The sequence below is a fragment of the Phragmites australis genome, chromosome 4 (assembly GCF_958298935.1).
Source record: "Phragmites australis chromosome 4, lpPhrAust1.1, whole genome shotgun sequence".
NCBI lineage: Eukaryota > Viridiplantae > Streptophyta > Magnoliopsida > Poales > Poaceae > Phragmites > Phragmites australis.
In genome coordinates this window covers 48,048,376-48,068,269 of record NC_084924.1, presented here as the reverse complement: position 1 = coordinate 48,068,269, position 19,894 = coordinate 48,048,376, and the positions used below count along the sequence as shown (strand labels likewise).

Sequence of the window (19,894 nt, the reverse complement as noted above, 5' to 3'; positions counted from 1 at the left end):
AATCCATTTTTGTTGTACAATGTAGAGCTTAGGCTGTACAAGAAATATGAAGTTATCTTTTTTTTTTTACGCAAAATGAGGTTATCTTATTCACTTATATTCTTTTACTACACACGCAAGTGACCAAGATTTGGATTTTGGAGTGTGCCGTCTGAAGTACAATATGAGTCTCAAACCATTACAAATATTCAAGTAGAAAGTTGTATTCCCCACGAGCTCGAGGCAGAACAGAACTAGCCATGGGCTAAGCCCATAATTTGTGATGGAGGCAATAATTTGTGGATGTATGGCTTCTGGTTGGAAACAATGCAGGCAGCACAATACAACTGAAAGCGTAAAAGAGATATACACATACACACTATTTAGGTGTAGTTCGTATCTAAACCTTGAAGACGTAAAAGCTCCCTCAGCCTTGACTGTGGTGCAGAGCGGCAAATAAACGAGCCACCTCCTGCGGAGGCAAAAAAAAATAAAAATAAATAAATAATCATTCGGCTCGCCTTCCTACCCCTCTTCTCCATTTTCGGCGAGTCGGCGAACGGTAAGCCCCGGTCGTCGTCCTCGCCGGTGCCCCCACGTCGGAGGCCGGGGATGGAGAACGCTGTGGTGCCCAGGGAGTGGTTCGACCGTGTCGACGCTGGCCGCACCGAAAATGTCACCGCTCCTCAGCTCCAGGTTTGGTCCCCTCGTCTCGATAGCTCTCGCCCAATTCTACCCTACTCCCGCTTGCTAGAGGAGCTGACCGCTAACGCTCGAACCGGCTAGACTCCCACCACCAGAGCGCGCTCGCCGTGGGTAACCTCGATTTCCCCCTCTCCGTCGTGCAGCAGATGATTAGGTCGTCCTCTCGCCCTTGGCTTTTGCTTTTTTTTTTTTTTTTTTTTGCTGTCTTATTTGTTGATTGGGCTTTGACTTGAGCTCAATTGGGACGGGATTCTGTGTAGGATGGACGACTTTGATTGGAATGGTACCATGAGCTTCGAAGGTTAGCTCTCACAATTCTTATATGCATTGTAAATATAGAGCTGCTAGAAATCTAGTATTAACTTGCCACTTATCCTACTGCATGCATCCCTGTGAGCTTCTGTTCAGAAAAACTATATGATTTTTGACCTCACATGCTGTTTCGCATTGTTCTTCGCAGAGTTTTTGGCTCTTAACAAATTCCTTCAGAAGGTATGTGGCTCTCTACTTGGACCTGTTGCACATTTAGGAATTAGGATTACTCACTGATACGAGCATTTTCTGTAACTTTGTTGAATGATTCAAGGTAATACTGCAATTTTTCTTTTTCATAATCAACAATGCATGGTGTGCCTCATATGAACGAGTAATTGCCTGTGAGAATGTTATTTAAGCTTCAGTTATACAAAGAAAATGGCCTTCTATGCTGCACCGAAGTCATAAATTACAATGCATGGGTATATCTGATATTAATGAACTCCATTGTAATGCATCCCTTCCTGACGTGAACGGCCGCTTTCTTGGAAGCTAACTGCAAGCTTCTCGTTTGACTCTTCTTGCTTTTATTTTCCTATCCTTTTCACTTTTCAGGTGCAGAGTGTCTTCTCCACCCTACAAAGGTATTATATTTCACGTGTTATTAGATATTCTTTCATGTCTAGCATCACGAAATTATCCAAGTGCTTATGTTTTGTCATGATTTGTTTGGTGTCCTTTAACTGTCCTTAAGAACCTATAACCAATATTTCTGTATGTGATAGCTTGTAGCTAGGAAGATGATAATTCAACTTTGAGGTTAAATTCTTTGCTAAGCTAGAAAACAAGACTTTATTTACGTATACCTTTGCGGTATAACTCTGCAAAAAAGTGGTCAACTTCGGTATAGAGTACAGGAGATCCCATGCCAAGTTGTCCCGTTCATAGAGATCTTTGTGAAATATGAAGTTTCCTTGGCCATCTTCCCATCCATAACCACCTCCATAAAGCTGCATCCCTCGATTACTCCATATCACCAAAGTGCTTTTCAGTTTCAAGCTGTTATTGTGCTCGGCCCTAGCAAAAAAAAAAAAAAAAAGGAAAAAGAAAAAGGACACATGTTGCACCATTTTGGTTTATGCGTATTCTTTCATTTACATCATAAGTTGGATGTTTTCTAAGTATGATCTATCTGTGCACACATTTTTTCTCTTATTTAAATTTCTTAGTTTTCTCATTGACTTCAGGGGTCGTGGATTTCTCAGTCTTGAGGAGGTGTACGAGGTAATATGTTAATTTCTCCGGTCTTGATTATATGTACTGTGTATCTTCAGCTGTTTTAGTTGTTACTGGATCACTTCTCCTACCAAATCTTTTTTCCTTGTATGAAGTGCGAACCGTTCATGGAGACCAAAAGAAAAAAAAGGATGTTAACAGTGAAGTGCGAACTGTTCACCAATCAACCCTTATTTCGTCACCGGCAACAAGATGGTTTCTTGTACATAACCTTTTGTAGCCCAAAGTTGAAACTATCATTTTGCTTAAATTCTTGCCCTCGATTTGTATTTATCTCTGGGGCTGTACACACAGAATAATGCATATGCCAATTCGTAGCTGTGTTTGTATCAATATCAAGTAATCCAGACATTGTTTGTATTGTTTACTGTTTTGGTGGGCCAGCGTTTCTCCTATGCCTTTCAAATCATAGGCCCATCAGGATAAGCAGGCCCATCTATCACCAAAATAGGCCCAAAATAAGGAGGCCCATCCATTACCTGTCCTTGTAGGCCCACAAGACAGTCATGTGTAGAGCCTTTTTATTTTTATATTTCTTAAATTCGAAAATTGTAAAAATAGACGTCTGTTAATACCTAGACTCTTATTGACTGTCGTGTCACCTTTTTCAACGGGTGACAGGCTTAAAAAATAACCGGTGACATGTTAAAAAAATAAAAAGACAGTGTTTCAATGCTCCCAAACTTCAAAACACTATTGAAATAGTTATGAGAAATTATAACAAAATTTTATGGTATAGAAGATACTATAATCTTGCTCTAAAAAAATTTAACTCAAACAATTACTTGTGCGATGAGAAATAAAGAATAATTTTTATTGTACGGAGAAATAAAAAAGACAAATTTAATTGTATAATGAAATTTGTTTTTTTATTTTACATATCATATTTTTATCATTTTTTGGAGCTTGAAATGTCTTTGAGAGCTAGATCATAGTATTTTCTATGTCACCATTTTTTTCAAAAAAATTCACGATTATTTCAATATTATTTTGAATTTGAAAGCAACCAACGTAGCATTTTTTTCATTTTTAAACCAGTCGCCCAGGTTGACGACTATTTTGTAATTTTTTGATTTAAGAAATATATATAAAAAATCGTCATGTGTCTGGCTCTGAGCATTGCTTTGAGGTGGAGCGAGTTCGCCTCTCAGTAGTCACCACTCGCCTCCGCCCATGGCGACCATCTCTGCAGCTCTCGCCATTTCCTTCCTCCCGTACCCAACTCGCCTCGCCACCGCCGCCTCCTCGTCCTCGCGTACCCAGGTGAAATCCATCACCCCTACCCCTCCTCCTTCCAAGCGTCACCTCCCTCTCCACGAAGGAGGTGTTTGGTCCATTGCCTTATCCAATTTCGTGTTCTCCATCTTCGTGCAGAGAGCCGCGCGTTTCAGGTGCTGCGCGGAGCCTCCTTCCCCGGAGCAGGAGGCCCTCGCACCTCCGACCTCACCGCCTGGGAAACCCTCATTGGCGTCGCCTTCCTCTCTGCTGGGCATTTCCACGAGCACCTGGTCTGCGGGTGTCGCTGGGCTGGGGTTCCTGGAGACCGGCTACCTCACGTACCTCAAGCTCACGGGCTCCGAGGCGTTCTGCCCCATCGGGGGCGGAAGCTGCGGCGATGTCCTCGAAAGCGACTACTCAGTTGTCTTTGGTAATCTCTTCCCGTTGTTGCTGATTGCTTGTCGGTAAATGTCTGTTAAATTGTGTCATTGTGCACATAGGATTGCCACTATTTCTGAATAAGCGTACTTTTATTGTGCTTTCCGTCTTGGTATATAGGAGTTTCAGTGTGTATAGAAAGCTACACATTGAGTATAAGTGCGTGTTTTTTTTTCGAGCGATGTATAAGTGCGTGTTTTTTTTCGAGCGATGTATAAGCGCGTGTTTTAACTCCAAATTGTGGTTGATCATGGTATTTCTTATAGATTCTTAATCATACAACTATATGATCACCCTTCTATTATTCCGTGATCGCTTTTTATTAAACTTCATGCAGTTGTGCCCCTCCCATGTGCTACTATGATAAAATATAGAATTACAAACACACAATGCTATGCTTGTAAATTTGACAATTGGTCTCTCTTAAATTTTACAGGGATACCTCTTCCCATAGTTGGTCTGGTGGCATATGGTTTTGTTACAGCACTTTCTCTGCAAGAAGACGGAAAGAACTTGCTCCCAGGACTTGACGACCTGGATATTCGATTAACATTGCTTCTGATTGCTACTTCAATGGCGACCGCGAGTGCTTACTTTCTTTACATTCTAAGCACTAAATTTGTCGGGATATCTTGCTCGTACTGCCTCTTGTCAGCATTTCTCTCCTTCACTTTACTTTTCATCAGAGTGAAGGTATGTGGTTTCGTAAAGAAAACCGTGTGTTCTTCATTTTGACCTTTAACCATGTAGTTCAGTTAGCAGTTAAGTAATCATGTTCAATATTGTTCTTCCAGGACTTCGGCTTTGAACGTATCCAAAAGTTTGCTGGTCTTCAGTTAGCTGTAGCTGCCATTATTGCTCTTGCTTTGACAAACTCCTACAGTTCAGCTACTACTCAGTTGAAAGGGTGAGGCTTCCTTATTGATGTGATATTCTGCTCTCTGAAATTGGTTAGATATTGAATAATGGAACACAACGAACGTTGAGCATGTGGCAAATTTGGCTATGATCACTCCTCTATCTTGCTCATTTGCTATAGTTGTTGTTTTTTTGCTTAGTACACTATGTGAACTCACTACATATTCCATTTTCTTTGATATCATTGGAAGTGACTTTCAGGTTTCCTTTTTTGTTTTATGCAGCACAGATGATTTTGTATTAGAACCATATGAAACGGAGATAACAACTGAATCATCCCCATTTGCTATTTCACTGGCTAGACATCTGCACTCCATAGGTGCTAAGATGTATGGAGCATTCTGGTGCTCTCATTGCAATGAACAAAAACAGGTGCATGTTCTTTAAATTATTGAAGCTACCTAACTGAACGACAAATGATTTCACTTTTGCAGATATATTATTATGTTATGAGGGACTGTAGATACATTCTATTCCAGTGCTTGTAGTATAACGATGATACAGTATCTACTTTTTTATTGTTGCTGCTCTGAACAAGATCTCCAAAATGGATGTATCAATGTCACATAAATCCATCCAATAACCACTTTTCAAGCTTACCATATTGTCATGCAGATGTTTGGTCGTGAAGCTACAAAAATTCTGGACTATGTGGAATGCTTCCCAAATGGAGCTGGTAAGGGAAAGAAAATGACTCCAGAATGTGCAGCTGCTGGTCTTGAAGGTTTTCCAACATGGTTCATCAACGGCAAGGTGGTTCCTGTAACTTCGATGTTTTCGCGAAGATCCGATGTGTTCCTTCCGTAGAGCCTGTCATATTGGAACATGAATGATGCTAGTCATCAGTCATTCCTTTGCTTCGCTTTTTGTGTGCTCCACTTTTTGTATAGAGCAGACTGAATGATGCTAGTCATCAGTCATTCCTTTGCTTCGCAGTTAAAACACACTTACCAGTTACCAGCATTCACTTTCGTTTCAGATTTGACTCTTCCCATTTGTTTACAAGTTGATCCTGTACCTATTCAGGTTCTGAGCGGTGATCAGGAACTGGAAGTTCTCTCAGAAGTATCAGGGTTCGTTACGGAGGAGGGCACAAAACAACCCTGAGGCCTGAGACACAGGGAAATACCACCGAATTGAAGATGGGAGCTTTCTAAGTCGGAGTCTTTACACAGCAATTGTGCATCCGAAGGTAGTATGGTCTACTTAACAACTAACCACTGTAATTTGTAGCAACTCTACTTGCTCTCTGAGAAGAGAAATCAAAGAGCAGGCAGAGTATTGTACAACCATTTTGTATATCCTAGTTTGTAGTGTAAAATGTGTAATCCTATGAAAACGAGCACTTGTTATTTTGACCGTATATAATGTACTGTTTAATGCTATAAGAAACTTTGGTGGGTCCGTATACCCGCTGATATGAGGATTTAGTTCACATAAACAGAACGCTGAGAATACATTTGATAGCCTCTTTCATGAATTGTCGAAATTATGTTTTAATTTTCCCAGAAATTTTGTGACTTGCTCCCGTTTCTAACAAGTAAATTTCAATGAAAATTTCCTATCTGCTGCTCCATGAAGATGGAGGCCGGTTGGGCTTGGGCACATGACAGAAATCAGTCGTCGTGGCCACTCTTCCGTGATTCCGTGGGAGGTTTTGTTAGTAGCTTTAGCTCTAAGATCTATAAAGATTTAGCGGTTATAGAACAAAGTAATACGGTTTAAATATTTGTTTTTAAGTTTAATATAAAAACTAGATGACTCAATTAAAAATTCTCAATTTGCTACGGTTCTAGCTCTAAAATTTTTTAAATTTAAAAATAACTAATTTAAAAAGTATTAAAGTTAGAGTTCAGGGAAAAAAACTTCACGCCTTTACGTTACACTAGACATGACACGTGGAGCTAACGGGTTGGCCCGAGGAATCGACGGCTCAAGCTTAAGAATCCAGAAGCGCTCCGCGCCGCGAACCAGGCGACCCCGTCGGCCATCGCTACCCGCGTTTCTTTTTTTTACAGGTGCCTGTTTCAGAGACCTTTTCGAATGTGGAAAGAAAGTCGAAGTTCCACCGGCTTCCTTCACCCACGAGTTTTGCTATTGGGCTACCAGCCCGTCCGCAATACCGAAGAAGATGGGCGTCAACACCAAGGCGGATGCAGTGCGGCTGAGGCGGCGCGGCGCGCGGCCAGGAGAAGGCCTACTGGCAGGCGGCCGAGGGCCCCAAGTCCCGCTCTGCCTGCCGCCGCGAGGAGGACGCCGAGGCGGCCGCCCGCCGCGCCGAGAACCGCCGCCTCGCCGAGCTCGAGCAGCAGCAGCTCGCAGCCGCGGCCCGCCGCCCCGACCGCAAGGACGCGCGCCTGGGCGGGCCCGTCGTGCCCAATGTCACCGAGGCAGAGCTGCTTCGCCTCCAGCGCGATGCCGAGGCGGCCAAGAAGCGGCAGGCGCGCACCGCCGACGGAGAGGAGTATGAGCGCGTCGTGCTCGTCGCCAACACCAACAGGGATGACTCCATCATCGAGGCGCGGTCGGTGGAGGACGTGATTGCCAAGATTTTTTTAAAAAGACGGCAAGAGAGCTATCGAAAATATTATAGAGAATGAGAAAAATGAAATATAAAGAGTTCAATTGACGCTTATACGGACAGAGACCGAAGACAACAGTTATCTCACAACAACAAGAAGAAAAGACGCCGGCACACGTACTACAGAGAAAAAGAAAAACAGCCTAAGATAATATTCACGTACGAATTTTCGACATCCTCTTTTATTTTCCAAGCGATTGAGACGTTGTTCAGACTTTAGTCCTGAAAAACAGCCTCTTTTTAAATATTTCACCAAAAATATATAACTCCTCAATTAAAATCCTTTTAGTTCTCTTATTTATTTTCTTTTAAGCTTTTCACCATCATGAACGAATATTGGAGAACTCATGTAGGCTCGGTACATTGTCCCATTCGAACCATAGCATCACCTGGTTCCATACTGACGAGTAAAAATACAATCTTTTAAAAGATGAGCAGTATCTTCATACGACGTGGTGCACAGTTTACACAAACGATCGTTTTGATCAGCTATCTATCCCCTTTTCTCTAAGTTTTCCACGGTAAGGATATTCCCTAGCACCGCCAACCAGGTAAACATAGGCGATTGCCAAGATGGCCATCGCTGCGGAGCCCGCGCTCCTGCCGGATCGCCACCCTGAGCGCCGCCTCAAGGTCTCGAACAAGGTATAGTCATTTCCTGTCCAGATCAGTTGTGAAATCTGATAGCCTTGCTCCCTCTTCTAATTTCCGTACTGCAGTTTTGAAAATTTTGTGTACATTGACGCAGGCTTTTGAAGAAGCTGAGCTTGCAAAGCTCAAGGAAGACAAACCTGGTCTGACTCTGCATCAGTACAAAGACATGATATGGAAGCTGTGGAAGAAGTCTCCAAACAATCCTCTCAATCAGGTTTTGCTAAGTAGCCTGTAATCCTCTCAATCAAGTGATGCCCATGGTAATTCCGTGGCCGAACATAGTGTTGCCAGACATAAGAAAATTCACACGAATAAAAAGGAGAAGTGAGGTCCAAGTTGCTAAGTAGCGTGTCTGACTGTTGAATTTTGCGATCCTGCTTGCAACAATACAAATTGAAGGATATGAAATTAGCTGTTGAGATTACCTCTGATTCAAATGTCAGATACTATATATATGCCCTTCAAACCCACACAAACAGAAAGGGACATGATATGCACCGTAAGATTTGGATTCCTGGAGTGTTCTTAAGAGTTATAGCCTGTTGGGGTCACTTCACTTCGCTGTTTTCAACAAAATGATGCGGGGAGTAGTTTTGTGAGAGCTGAGACAAGTCTAAGTAATTTGAAGAAAATTCATCACATTTATGTTTATTGTGTTTCGCTGAGTATAATGTGAATCTTATCTTGGCAGGTTGCTGATTGATTTCGTAAGAGTTCATTGGTAGCCACTAGCCACTTAAGGGCAAGTTTCCGTTGATTTTTCATTCGTGCCATCTTGGAGCGCGTCTCAGGGAAGCATTTCGTTCGCTTTAGTCCTGTATAAAGTAGTATTCTAGAGGCCAAATCTCCATTTGTTTGTGCAAATGTGAATTCTGTAAGCTGAATGAGTTATACAACAGATCTGTAAGGATGGTTTTGATGAGATATGATTTATTATTGTCGACGGTAAGTAAAATTAATTGTGCAAATAATTATTTAAAATAGAGATACTTATTTATCAATTGTGCTTATAGAAGAGAAGGACATGTGATTTCATATAGTTTTTGGTCTCTCTTAGGATAATTATATCATGTGTTAACTTGATTAATCTTGGTATGATACAATTAGAATGGGTACATCTAGATCTATTCCTATGAAGTTGAGCCAGTTCTTTCGTGTTCTAAATCCTGAAGCTCTTATCGGATGAATTAGATCGTGAATCTATTGTGAATCTCAACTGGTTTTCTCTGCTTCTATCTGATCTCATATTATTTATGTTTCTCTCTTGCTTGTCCTTCCCTCTTTCTTGAGGTACCTTCTCTCTTATATAGTCCGGTGGGAGAAACGTATCATACTTAGCATCATAAGCGTAATCTTCTTGAATTGTGTTATAGAGGATTCTTTTACATTCGAGGATAGTTTACACATGGTACACGATGAATTGATTGAAATATTTGGATATGTCTTATTACCTTATGGCGGTTATTGCGAGGAGATAACCACCTATACAAAACGATATGCGTCGTCCAAGTAATTAAGCAAATACTTAGCACCTAAGTATCTACGTGAACAGAATTATCTGTTATTCGTTGAAGTTTCAGTAGTTATCAGATAAGGTATATATAGAAACAAATAAAATAAAATAATAATCAAAGTAGTACTGAACGAGAAGAACGTAGAAACTAATAGCTGATTGGTTGCCAGTATGATGGGATCTTAGGCCGATGAATGCATATAATTTCATAGAGAAATATGTTAAATTATTTCTATGCATCGTTATAGTTTAGTCGAGTGAATGTAAATTTATGCTTATAGCCTGACCAAAGAGGATGTTCGATTCTAGCTTCTCTTAGCAGGGTGGCCCCAGTATAGGCAGGCTTACTTCTCGGTATCACAAAATACCTTCATGCGAGCACTTCTAGTTAATCATGCCTACCCATCAGGATCAGCGGTGTCAATAATTAAGCCGGTAATCTCTTTCTGTCAGCCTCACGAAATGAGGAAAAATCAAGCCACCAAGAGAAGAAAGCAAAGGAATTTATTAACGCTTATCGCTGACGAGACTATAATTAATGGTTTAACTCCCTACACTCTTTCTTTCGTACACACACAGAGAAAAATTCTTCTTGGGTCAGAAACACACACGAAAATACGAAGACACTATACTCCGTATATTCAATTTCAAGGCTGAGGCCGATACTCCGATTAAAGATGGCAATGAGTAAAATACCTGTGGGTAGAGGCTATCTAGACCCATACCCGCGAGTACATTCATAAACTTGTGCCCGCACCCGTTACCCGTTATGGGTAAGAAATGTTACACGTGCCTGCCACCCGCGAGCATCGTGTACCCGTGGACGCGTCCGTATACCCGTCTGTTAGGGTGAAGCGGATTTGTGGGTAATTGGAGTGGATTTATATAATTAAGCTAATAGTTTGTATACCTAGTGATCACTTGGACCCACATGTCAAGTAATTAGAGCGGGTTTGTGGGTTCACAGGCATAGGTAATCCTTTTTTGTGCCCATGACCTTTTGCCCGTTGGGTTTACAGTCAAACCCGCACTTGTGCCTACGGACAAACTATGAAACCTAGACCCATGCTCATCGGGTTTTTTACCCATGGGCACGCGGGTAATCCATACTCGTTGCCATCTTTAACTCCAATGTTGGTGCGGTTGTCCAAGGGCGTCATGGAGACCTCCGAGAGGGAGCAAAGGAAAGGCGAGTAATGGTGGCGTTCGTGGAGCCCCTGCTGTGCTCAGGGTTCAAAATGACGACCAGGGGTGGCCATCATTTCAAATACCGACCACCCCTTGAGTCCGTCAGATCGGATTTGTGTGATCCAGATTGGGTGGTCGGACTCTATTGTGGTCTGTCTCAAATGCAAGGCAGTGAGTGGCACATTGGTAGTTCGGAGGAAAGCCAAGGTCCAAACGAAACATACTCCATTCTATCTACCATCCCCACCCTAGTCAAACACAATAGAGTCCAGGCCACGCCCGCCCGCCGTCAAAAGCGCATCTCCTCCTCCCCTCTCTCCTCTTGTTTCCTTCCTCATCCATCACAACAGCATCTGAATTCCCAATGGGAGGAGTAGCGGTGCACCGCAAGTAACCATGGAATCTTTCGGTTACCACCTCCCCTCCCCATCTACCCCCACTACGCCCTTCCCCTCCACGCCTCTCTCATCTACGCCAACCACACCTCCACACGCTTCTTCTCCCATTAGCCTTCCCTCACTCTGATTCCTTCACTTCACTTTGCCTTGCCCAACCTTCCCCACCGTCAGATTTGCCTCACCTCGCATCTGGGGGAACAATGAGGCGGTTTGCCCATGCCCGAATTGAGTTCGGGTTGCGGGTAGGGGCAGAAGTTCAGTCGTGGGCGCCCAATAAATCCTACCGCCCGCTGCAGCTCCTGCCGCTGCCCGCGCCAGCCACTCCCGCCCAAGGCCGCCGCTCCCCATCGGGTTTCGAGTCCTCACCGGGTTTGAGACCGGGGTGATTTTTCACCCGTTAAGTGTTTCAAGGGCGGGTCGGGTTTTTTTTATTTGGGTTTCGGGTCGAGTGCGTTCTTGCTGTAGCTAGTCCGCTGGTGGGATCAACCGCAACCTTCAGATGAGGATAAGACGGATGACATTCATTGTTTGCACGTTTGCACCCATTTGTTTGTTTGCACCAAAGATTTTCCCCAATAAATAGTGCAGAACATAAATGTGTCACAAAGTGTAAACTTGGTGGCCTAGTCCCGCCCAACTAGCAGTCCTCCACCAGCGTCGTCGTCTTGCCTGCCACCACCGCCGGGCCAGCCAACCTCCCTGGCCATATCCCTCCACAGCCGACAAATACCAAATTCCTTAAAACCCTAGCCCTGCAACCCCTAACCCTAACACAAGTTGATATTGTCGGAGTTGCAAAGCTCACAAGAGAAGAAGGTAAGAGCACGAATCTTGAAGCACATCCCACAGTACAAAATGTGCATGATTTCAGGCCAAAAAACCATTCAAATGATACTTAGGCAATTCCGTAATAATATTGCCTTCCTACAGACACCCCCCCCCTCCCGCACCACCACCAAGGTCATCTGACAAGGTGAGAGTCAGATCTGTGCAGCATTCGCTCAGCAGCTACGATGTGAGGATACCATAAGAGTACTTGACACTTTTTTAAAATCCACCATGTGGACAATTAAATTAGAGAGAGTGAAAGAGGCATCAAGGATGCCTACATTTAAGCTTGCGGGCCATTATAACGGGCCCAAGGTCGAAATATGAAAAGGAAATGTGACATATAACCCGAGAGTCACGCAGACAAATTATGAATTTTCTCGGCCGTCTCTAAGAGCTGTTAAAGCGTGGGCACTTGCCATACCCCAGGTCATTGCCTCCTCTTGTATCCTATGTAGCAGTGCGTCTTTCGCAAGTTCTTCACCCTAAAATATCCAACGATGTCGTTCTTTCCACCACTCCGAGAGTATCAAGATGGTCAGTATCTTGATGCCTTTCTGCAAGCTTCTCGGTTGGTAGACGCATTCTTGTTAGCAACCTTGTTGGGGAAGGAGCTAGAGGAGGATCTAGAGGAAGAAGGAGAAGGATCTAGATCTAGAAGAAGATGAACAGTAGCAGGGAACCGAGAGCAGTAGAGGATCGGGAAGAAAATGAGCCGGTCTTGTGTCTATTTGTTCGTTGATGACATTCTGATGTGTCCCCTTCCTTTTATACCCTTTCACTTGCCTTCTCCAGGGGGATGCCAACCCGACCCAGAAGAGGATCCCTGGGAAGGATAGAGTATATCAGCAGGTTCATCGCACAGCTCACCCCCTTCAGGGAAAAAGGATTTGAAACGGGTAAATTGGAGGAAACCATGGATAGATCATGTCATGTTCCGAACCTGTAATCATGTCTTAAGCATAGTCATACATCATAAGCATCATGTTTAATTTTGAGCAATTTAATTTTTGAGTACTAGAGCACCCTGTTTTGAGTCAGTAGGTAGAGGGAATTAAAATCAGGAGGGAATGAAATGTTTTTGCAGTTGAAATAGGCTTGTTTCTCTAGAAAATGGAGCCCACGTGAGTTAGCCAACAACCTCCTCTCCTTAATGTGCAGCTCTCCCTCACTCCCCCTCACTCCCACGCTCTCTCCCTCTCCCACCAGAGTAGCCAAGCTGCTGCTCCCCCCTCCTCTCTCTCTCTTTCTTCCTCAGATTCCTTCTCCGAGAAGCAAAATCAAGGTATGTATGTGGTACCCACATAATCCTTAGCTTATAAGATTCTTATCCATCCAATTATTTTGCACATGTCTAAATGATTCGAGCTATTCTTGACCTCTTTTGGTGTTCTTTGTTGAAACAACGAGAAGCAATGACATTCTTCCTCTTCCCATAGCATTTCCTCCTTCACTCGATGGTCATCGGCCTCGATAAAGGACATTAGGTAATTCCCTTAGGATTCCATGGTGAGAATGCACATTTTGGTTGGTTGAATCCGAGTTTTGGAGCTTTAGTTGTGAAGTTGCGAAGCACCTCGAGTTCTTGAGGCTTTGGAGCAAAAAAAGAGGATTTTGATGAGTTTGAGCTAGGGTTACCTTGTTGGTGGATGAAGTCTAGAACCCGTGTGTTAGTGCAAACCCTTCACTCCTTAGATTGGTGAGGCGCACAAATAAAATCAATCAAAGTTTCCCCGCGAATAACTCTCTCTGCAACAACCCAGAAGTCCCGGGTGTAACCCGGAAGTTCCGGGTAGCACTGGGAAATCCCCGTTGAATTATACTTGGAAATCATGTGGGTTTTGTGTGTAAATATTTTCTACAATCCATGAACTAGTGCATATACATATTTATGTGGTATAGATTTGACATGCAAGTCGAATCAGTCGAGGAAAATCATTGCAAGCTCAAGTCTGCCAAAACTCGGAAGTTACGGCCATAGCCCAAAAGTTCTAGGTTATCTCGAGTTACATTTAACCGAGCACCCTCCCTCGGAACCTCGCCTGGAGAATTTGATCAAATCGGAAGTCCCGGCTATAAACTGGAGGTTCTGGATTGATCCAATTTATGATTAGCGAAGAACCCTCATTCGAAAGCAAACCCCCAATCCAAGAGCTCTCACGGTAATTGATAGTTATCCCTTTATTGACATAGATACAAGTACTCTACTAGGATGATGCACAATAAATGGGATATTCTGACCCAACCCAGAAGTTCCGACCTCAACTCTGAACTTTCGAGTTAATTCAAAAGTTGCTAATAGAGGACCACCATCCGGAGGTTCACCCTGAAGTTCCGTAACCCAGGACTTCTGGATTCTGTCAGAATTTCTGAACTTGTTTAGATCGTAGACTTCGTTAATCTTTCGCATGTCTTGTACTTTTAACTTATTGTTATGCATCTTGTTGCATACATCTTTGCACCTCATTCATGCTCATCATATTACATGTCTTCTTCTTTAGTAAACGAAGAATTGGAGTGTGACATGGGCGTGATCGAGGGTGTCCTAAATTCTGTGAGTACTGCGTAGGTAGCATCAGGCAAGCGTTGGAGTAGCAAGACAATCATCTAAACATATTCTATCCACTACTTTAGATCAATTATGTCTAATTTGGAAAGTTATGCTATATGTATGTTGTGCATGAATAGCGAGTCGATGTTAAAAATTGTGAGTAGAACCTATGTTGTTGCATTGATCTTACCTTGGTTATCTGATATTTACTATCCTTGTAACCTAGGTTTAATTATGTGGTTGTCTAACTTTAAAGGTTAATTGGATACTTAGCAATGTATAAGTCATTGGTACAAGTCGAGTGGTGGATTCAACCACTGTTTGCAAGCTTAGGGCTTATTTACTTGTTCATAAAGGAATTGATAATGATGTTGGGATGTATGAGTGGTGAGGATGATACGATATGGGGATGGTGCTAGGGGTAGGTCGGGAGAGGAGCCTGGATGCTATAGACTACTTGCATCAATTAAGTACCATCTGTCGATGCTGTTGGTTTTAGCACTTTTTGTACTAACTAGATATCTATTTATGGTAAGGATAAGCTAAATACCTTATGTAGCTATGACTCCTTGGCTTGCACGTCTCGTGTGTTGTGGGCATAATAGGCTTGTTGGGGTATCTAGTTTGCTATGAGAGTAGTTCTAGATGACCCTCGCACCTAGAGGTGCATGATCAAACGGTTGAGACTTAATTAGGGAAGGTTGTCACGAGTACACACTTGTGTGGACTTTAGCGAGTCGCACAAGACAAATGGTCATCATGTTGTGTGGGTAAAAGAGTACCCCTACATGGTATAAAAACAATTCAAATTGCCATGTTCTCAGTTATGAGTATGCTTCTGTCCATCCGCATCGATCACAGAGACACAAATGTGGAATGATGTGGTACGGTATGTTGGGATGTGATTGAGATGATTCTATTCATATATATGTTTATGATGGTTCTATTACAAATATTTGTGATGTTGATGATTACAAGATAGGAGGGGTATATGTGTACTGTTAAGTATAGATTCTCATATTACTGTGTCCAAATATGCTTTCGCTTATGAATTTACTTAAGCATGTGATCGTCTCCTTGCTAACATCCAAATGCATGATCCTTGGAGTCAGATTATTCATATATACCTATTATGGATTAGAGTCTTGCGAATATCTTTGTACTTACGCTGCTTTTTCAGGTGCTACCAGCGCATATGAGATAGTGTTCAGCTACTTCGCGCCCACTGTGACGCCCGTCTCCGCAACTACCGTCGCCCGTTTTTCTCCTCCATCTCCTCTCTCTGCCCATGCCGTGCCGCAACTGCCGCCGAAAAAGCCGCCGCACAATCTCCACCCCGCGCCCCTCTCCGCAACCGCTCCTCCCGCCTATATAATCCAAATCAAACCTCCGGACGGGCCTCCTCTCACCACACCGCACCCAAAGCCCCAAATCTCATCGAGTTTCCTCCCCCAGAGCGCCTTCACTCCGTCGCCGAACCTTCCCCGAAGGTTGCCGCCGTCGCCGAGCCGTTGGAGACCGCCCCGACGCGAACTTGCCCCTCAAACGGGTTCGCCGTCGTCTCCTTTCCGTGTTCCGCCGCTCGCCGTCGAAGTCCGGCCACCGGAGCTCAACTCCGGCGACTCTCCGGCCAAGCGCCGCCGCACTGAGCCCCGCGCCGCCGACCAGAGGAGGAAGACTCAAGGTGAGCCGTCCGATCTTGCAGCAACGGCCACGATTAGATTGCAAAATACCCCTTCGCTAGCCATTCAGATCGCGCCACGTGTCCTCTTTAACCTAGTCAGCTTATGAGAGCCACGTCAGCGCCACGTGTCAGCCGCGTCAGCCGAGCCGAGACGGTCAGCGTCCACGTCAGCGTGATGATGTCATGCTGACGTCATAAATAGGGTTTTCTAATTAAAAACAAATCTGTTAATTATTTTAAATATGTACTTTTGCAATTAGGTCCCTAGACTTTTATGATTTCACAAAACAACCCCTGATAGCCCTGTTATTTTACTTTTAGCCCCCTGAACTTTTAGTTAATTGCGAATAGGTCCCTGGACTTTTACAAATCAGCCCCTAGAATTTTCTGTTTTACAAATTAGCCCTTGTTCTTTTTCAGAAAAGCCCTTGTAGCTTAAAACCCTCATAACTTTTTCATACAAGCTCCGTTTTAGGCGATTCTCGCGCTCCCGCGATCGTAGCAGCGGGTACTTTCCGTTAGTAGGCTTTTTATAGTGCATTGCTTCTGTTTGGTGCACTGTTCTTAGTGTTTCTTTTGTGTTGTTTGTTGGAAGTTCTTGCGATTAGTTGATGACGTTCTGGAACAGTTCGAGTGACTTCAAGATCAAGATTTTGACAACACTGAGCAGCACTTCGAAAGGAGGCAAGTGTCCTTGAACATCTTGCACCTATTTTTAGGAATTTATGTTAGTTGTTTACCCTTCATTGCATGCTTGTCTAAATTGGAAACCTATGAATAGGGTTTACTAGCTTTTGTCTGAATATCCTTGTCGCCATTGATGGGTCATGGGAAGAAAATGGTAGATATGCTAGTCGCTGTCCTGGTTGGGTTAGAAGTTAAACTTGATTAACGATTATGCAACATGAATCGAGTATGGTAATCTTTCGTAGCAACATGAAATAGGGATCCTAACAGGATGGTTGTTATGTGGATGGTGCATGAAGGCGCATTTGTTGTGCCGCACGTTGGGAATGTGTCTGTTCCTGTGTTGGGTCCTAAGGATCGGTTCTTGAAGCCTGTAACCCGGCATAACAGCACAACCATGAGGCCTATATGGGTACGGCCTGGCCAAGTAATTAGTGCCCTTCATATTCTGTACGCACCAATGGACGGTTAAGTGGCACAAGAGGGGGCCTCTGCAGTGGATGGAATCCCTGTTAGTGGTGAAACCTTAGTGGGTGCATATGGATTTGGAGGCGCTTTGTAAAGGCCTTGTAGTGAGACCCCGGCTCTACACCCCGGAAGTGTGAAGCAAAACGGGAATCACGACTCGTGGGTAAAGTGTGCAAACTCTGCAGAGTGTGAAACTGATCGATCAGCCGTGCTCACGGTCAAGAGCGGCTTGGACTTCTTCTTGATTAGTTGGGATCAGGGTTCCGGTATGGATGGTCGGGTAACCAGGTAATGGAATTGTCTGGTGAGTTATGGTAGCCGGATATGGAATATCTGGTGAGCCTGGTAGTCGGATGGAATCCGATAAGCTGTTCTTGTTTAAGTTGTGTCTTCATACCTAGTAAATAGGATGCCTGATTCTGGGAGTTGTAGGTTAATATTGCTTAGTGCAGTAAACCAGTGTCTAACCTTTTCTTGACTTAAGCCCTCATGTCATATTTTTCTACACTTGCGGAGTACGATATGTACTCACACTTGCTATTTTCAAAAATAAATACTGCTCAGTTGGAGAAGACTACACAGAGATCAATGAAGCTGAAGACTACAATGAAGATGGAGCGTCCTAGGTCGCGTTGCCCCCAGTCGATTGCCTGTGGTGTGCCCTAAAGCTTTCGTTGGAGTTTTCTCGAGTTCTTCCGCTGCTATTCAAAACTCTGGTAAATTGTTTCAATAAAGTTGTTTTTGTTCGATATAGAACTGTATATCACTGATATGTCACCGCATGTATGATGAAACTGATCCTGGCATACATGTGTAATACACCTGGTTGTTCTTTTGAAAAACCGGGCGTGACACCCACCGATATAGGTGGTAAAGATGAGTAATACAAACTACTTGGATGATGTTATTTTGGGTGGAGTCTAAGGATATATAGCTATACATATCTTTTGTTGTTGATAGATATTTTCTTCCGCTTCGTAGTTTCTCTTTTGGCTAGGTGAGGATCTATTTTATTATCCTCCTAGCTCTTTTTTTTGTAAATTGACAAAAAAATGTTAATATGTTTTTAATTAATCGCTCTTTCTTAAGCTTTCAATGGCGGACGATGCTCGGTGGGGCTTGGCAACGGCAATGACGCTCGGTGATGGTGTGGAGCGGTGGGGCTATGGGCGAACGGGAGACTGGCGGGCTAGGCAGCATATATAGGCGTGCGTGCGGAGGTTGCGGGATTCGCGGGCGCGAGTGGAGGCGAGGGCGGCGGCGGTTTGCGTCGCGCTGTTGCGGCGCTGCGCCGAGCGCAGGAGCGGTTGCGGGAGGAAGGGGAGGGAGCTGACGAGCAGTGCCGAGATGCCAGAGAGAGAGAGGGAACGGGCTAGGCTATGCTGGCTAGGCTGCACGCTCGGGGAGAGATGGGCCGGGCCAGTCATCACAGGAACGGGAATCACATTTTAGGCCCGACAGGCCTAGGTTCACGTATAAATTTTCGCCTATGGATCTGACGGGTCGGATTTGGGTTTTAGATTTTGCCCACGGGTGAACACGAGTCGCCCGATATAATAGATGCAGTGTGCAACAGGCCAGCCCATATAAACTGGAAATCTTACCTGTCATAGTGCCGGACGGAGCCACGAACGTATGGTCACAGACTCATACATCACAAGCTCACAGCCACACACAAACCCACTTTCGACAGCCATCACCCCATTTCCACCCATCACCGTCTCATCGCATCGCCTCCTCCCCCACCTGCTCATGATGACCTCACATTGCCAGAAGCAGCCAGGCGCCGAGCGGAACCACAGCCTCCACCATCCGACCCTATGTCGATAGCCCATATCCGTCCCGCCGCCGTCACCGCCCAGCAGCTGTCGCCCTGCCGCTGCCAAAGCTCGGATTAGCCTCACCACGATCCTCCTTACCTCTCCCTGGCTCAATTCCACCATTCTCCCCACCGGACCGAGCTCCCTGTTCTTCCTCGATTTTGACAGCTCTACTCCGACCTCACCGACAAGTCGTCGTGTCCTAGCTCCTCGACTCGAATCAAGAGCACAGTGAGCTTCCCTGTACCCTTCTCGATCTTTTGCACACGTAAATTCAATCTTGGCTCGACGTCGGCGTGGCTCTCCACAGGAGTCGAGCGCTACTGCACCAACCAGGCCTACCTACCAAGAAGTCCCCCGGGTGGATTCCTCTCCTAGCCCTGAGCCTTCTACTGCCCTTCCCCAGCCCAACGACGTCGTCACTCGCAGCTAGCAAGAGCAGACCATGCTGGCCTCTCCTATCACTGAACCCGACGGGCACCTGAAACTCAATGGGCATCTAACGGGCGTGGGTTCGATGCCGGTTTTCGCTCGTTTTGTAATTCAGATTCAGGTCCGATTAGGGCTATCGGGTTTTAGATCAAAAATAATTTTGCTCCACTAAACCCGATCCGACCACTTTTTCTGCATGTTTTTCCCCACATGGTGCACGCTTTCCAGCCTCCATTTGAATGCGACCGCAGGAGGAAGTGGGCTCCACTTGTCACTGGCAC

General features: G+C 44.4%; 2 protein-coding genes and 1 pseudogene across 3 annotated transcripts; all 3 read left to right on the top strand.

Annotated features, from left to right (window-relative positions):
* Positions 1-489: 489 nt before the first annotated feature.
* Positions 490-2,586, top strand: LOC133916981 (uncharacterized). Of its 2 annotated transcripts, XM_062360890.1 has the most exons (7): positions 490-675; positions 780-838; positions 945-985; positions 1,145-1,176; positions 1,555-1,583; positions 2,187-2,223; positions 2,331-2,586. In XM_062360890.1, the coding sequence occupies exons 1-7, from the start codon at positions 592-594 to the stop codon at positions 2,532-2,534; spliced, it is 486 nt and encodes a 161-aa protein (XP_062216874.1). In that variant the 5' UTR covers positions 490-591; the 3' UTR covers positions 2,535-2,586. The 2 variants fall into 2 exon arrangements, 1 of the variants encoding a protein (XP_062216874.1); XR_009909559.1 differs by having other exon boundaries at positions 536-675; positions 766-838; positions 945-1,583; positions 2,331-2,417.
* A 744-nt stretch (positions 2,587-3,330) lies between these two features.
* LOC133916980 (thiol-disulfide oxidoreductase LTO1) lies at positions 3,331-6,229 on the top strand. Its single transcript, XM_062360888.1, has 7 exons — positions 3,331-3,498; positions 3,610-3,883; positions 4,328-4,584; positions 4,686-4,798; positions 5,034-5,181; positions 5,425-5,562; positions 5,836-6,229. The coding sequence occupies exons 1-7, from the start codon at positions 3,409-3,411 to the stop codon at positions 5,914-5,916; spliced, it is 1,101 nt and encodes a 366-aa protein (XP_062216872.1). The 5' UTR covers positions 3,331-3,408; the 3' UTR covers positions 5,917-6,229.
* Positions 6,230-6,674: 445 nt separating this feature from the next.
* Positions 6,675-8,747, top strand: LOC133914898 (uncharacterized; annotated as a pseudogene).
* The last annotated feature ends 11,147 nt before the right edge of the window (positions 8,748-19,894 follow it).

What these genes read in the sequence shown, in the direction of transcription:
- LOC133916981 (XM_062360890.1), top strand. Translation starts at nt 592, where the DNA reads ATGGAGAACGCTGTGGTGCCCAGGGAGTGGTTCGACCGTGTCGACGCT. An exon ending in TCACCGCTCCTCAGCTCCAG is followed by an intron (nt 676 to 779) that starts GTTTGGTCCCCT and finishes TCCCACCACCAG; the next exon opens with AGCGCGCTCGCCGTGGGTAA. An exon ending in TGGTACCATGAGCTTCGAAG is followed by an intron (nt 986 to 1,144) that starts GTTAGCTCTCAC and finishes TGTTCTTCGCAG; the next exon opens with AGTTTTTGGCTCTTAACAAA.
- LOC133916980 (XM_062360888.1), top strand. Translation starts at nt 3,409, where the DNA reads ATGGCGACCATCTCTGCAGCTCTCGCCATTTCCTTCCTCCCGTACCCA. An exon ending in CCTCGTCCTCGCGTACCCAG is followed by an intron (nt 3,499 to 3,609) that starts GTGAAATCCATC and finishes ATCTTCGTGCAG; the next exon opens with AGAGCCGCGCGTTTCAGGTG. An exon ending in CGACTACTCAGTTGTCTTTG is followed by an intron (nt 3,884 to 4,327) that starts GTAATCTCTTCC and finishes TAAATTTTACAG; the next exon opens with GGATACCTCTTCCCATAGTT.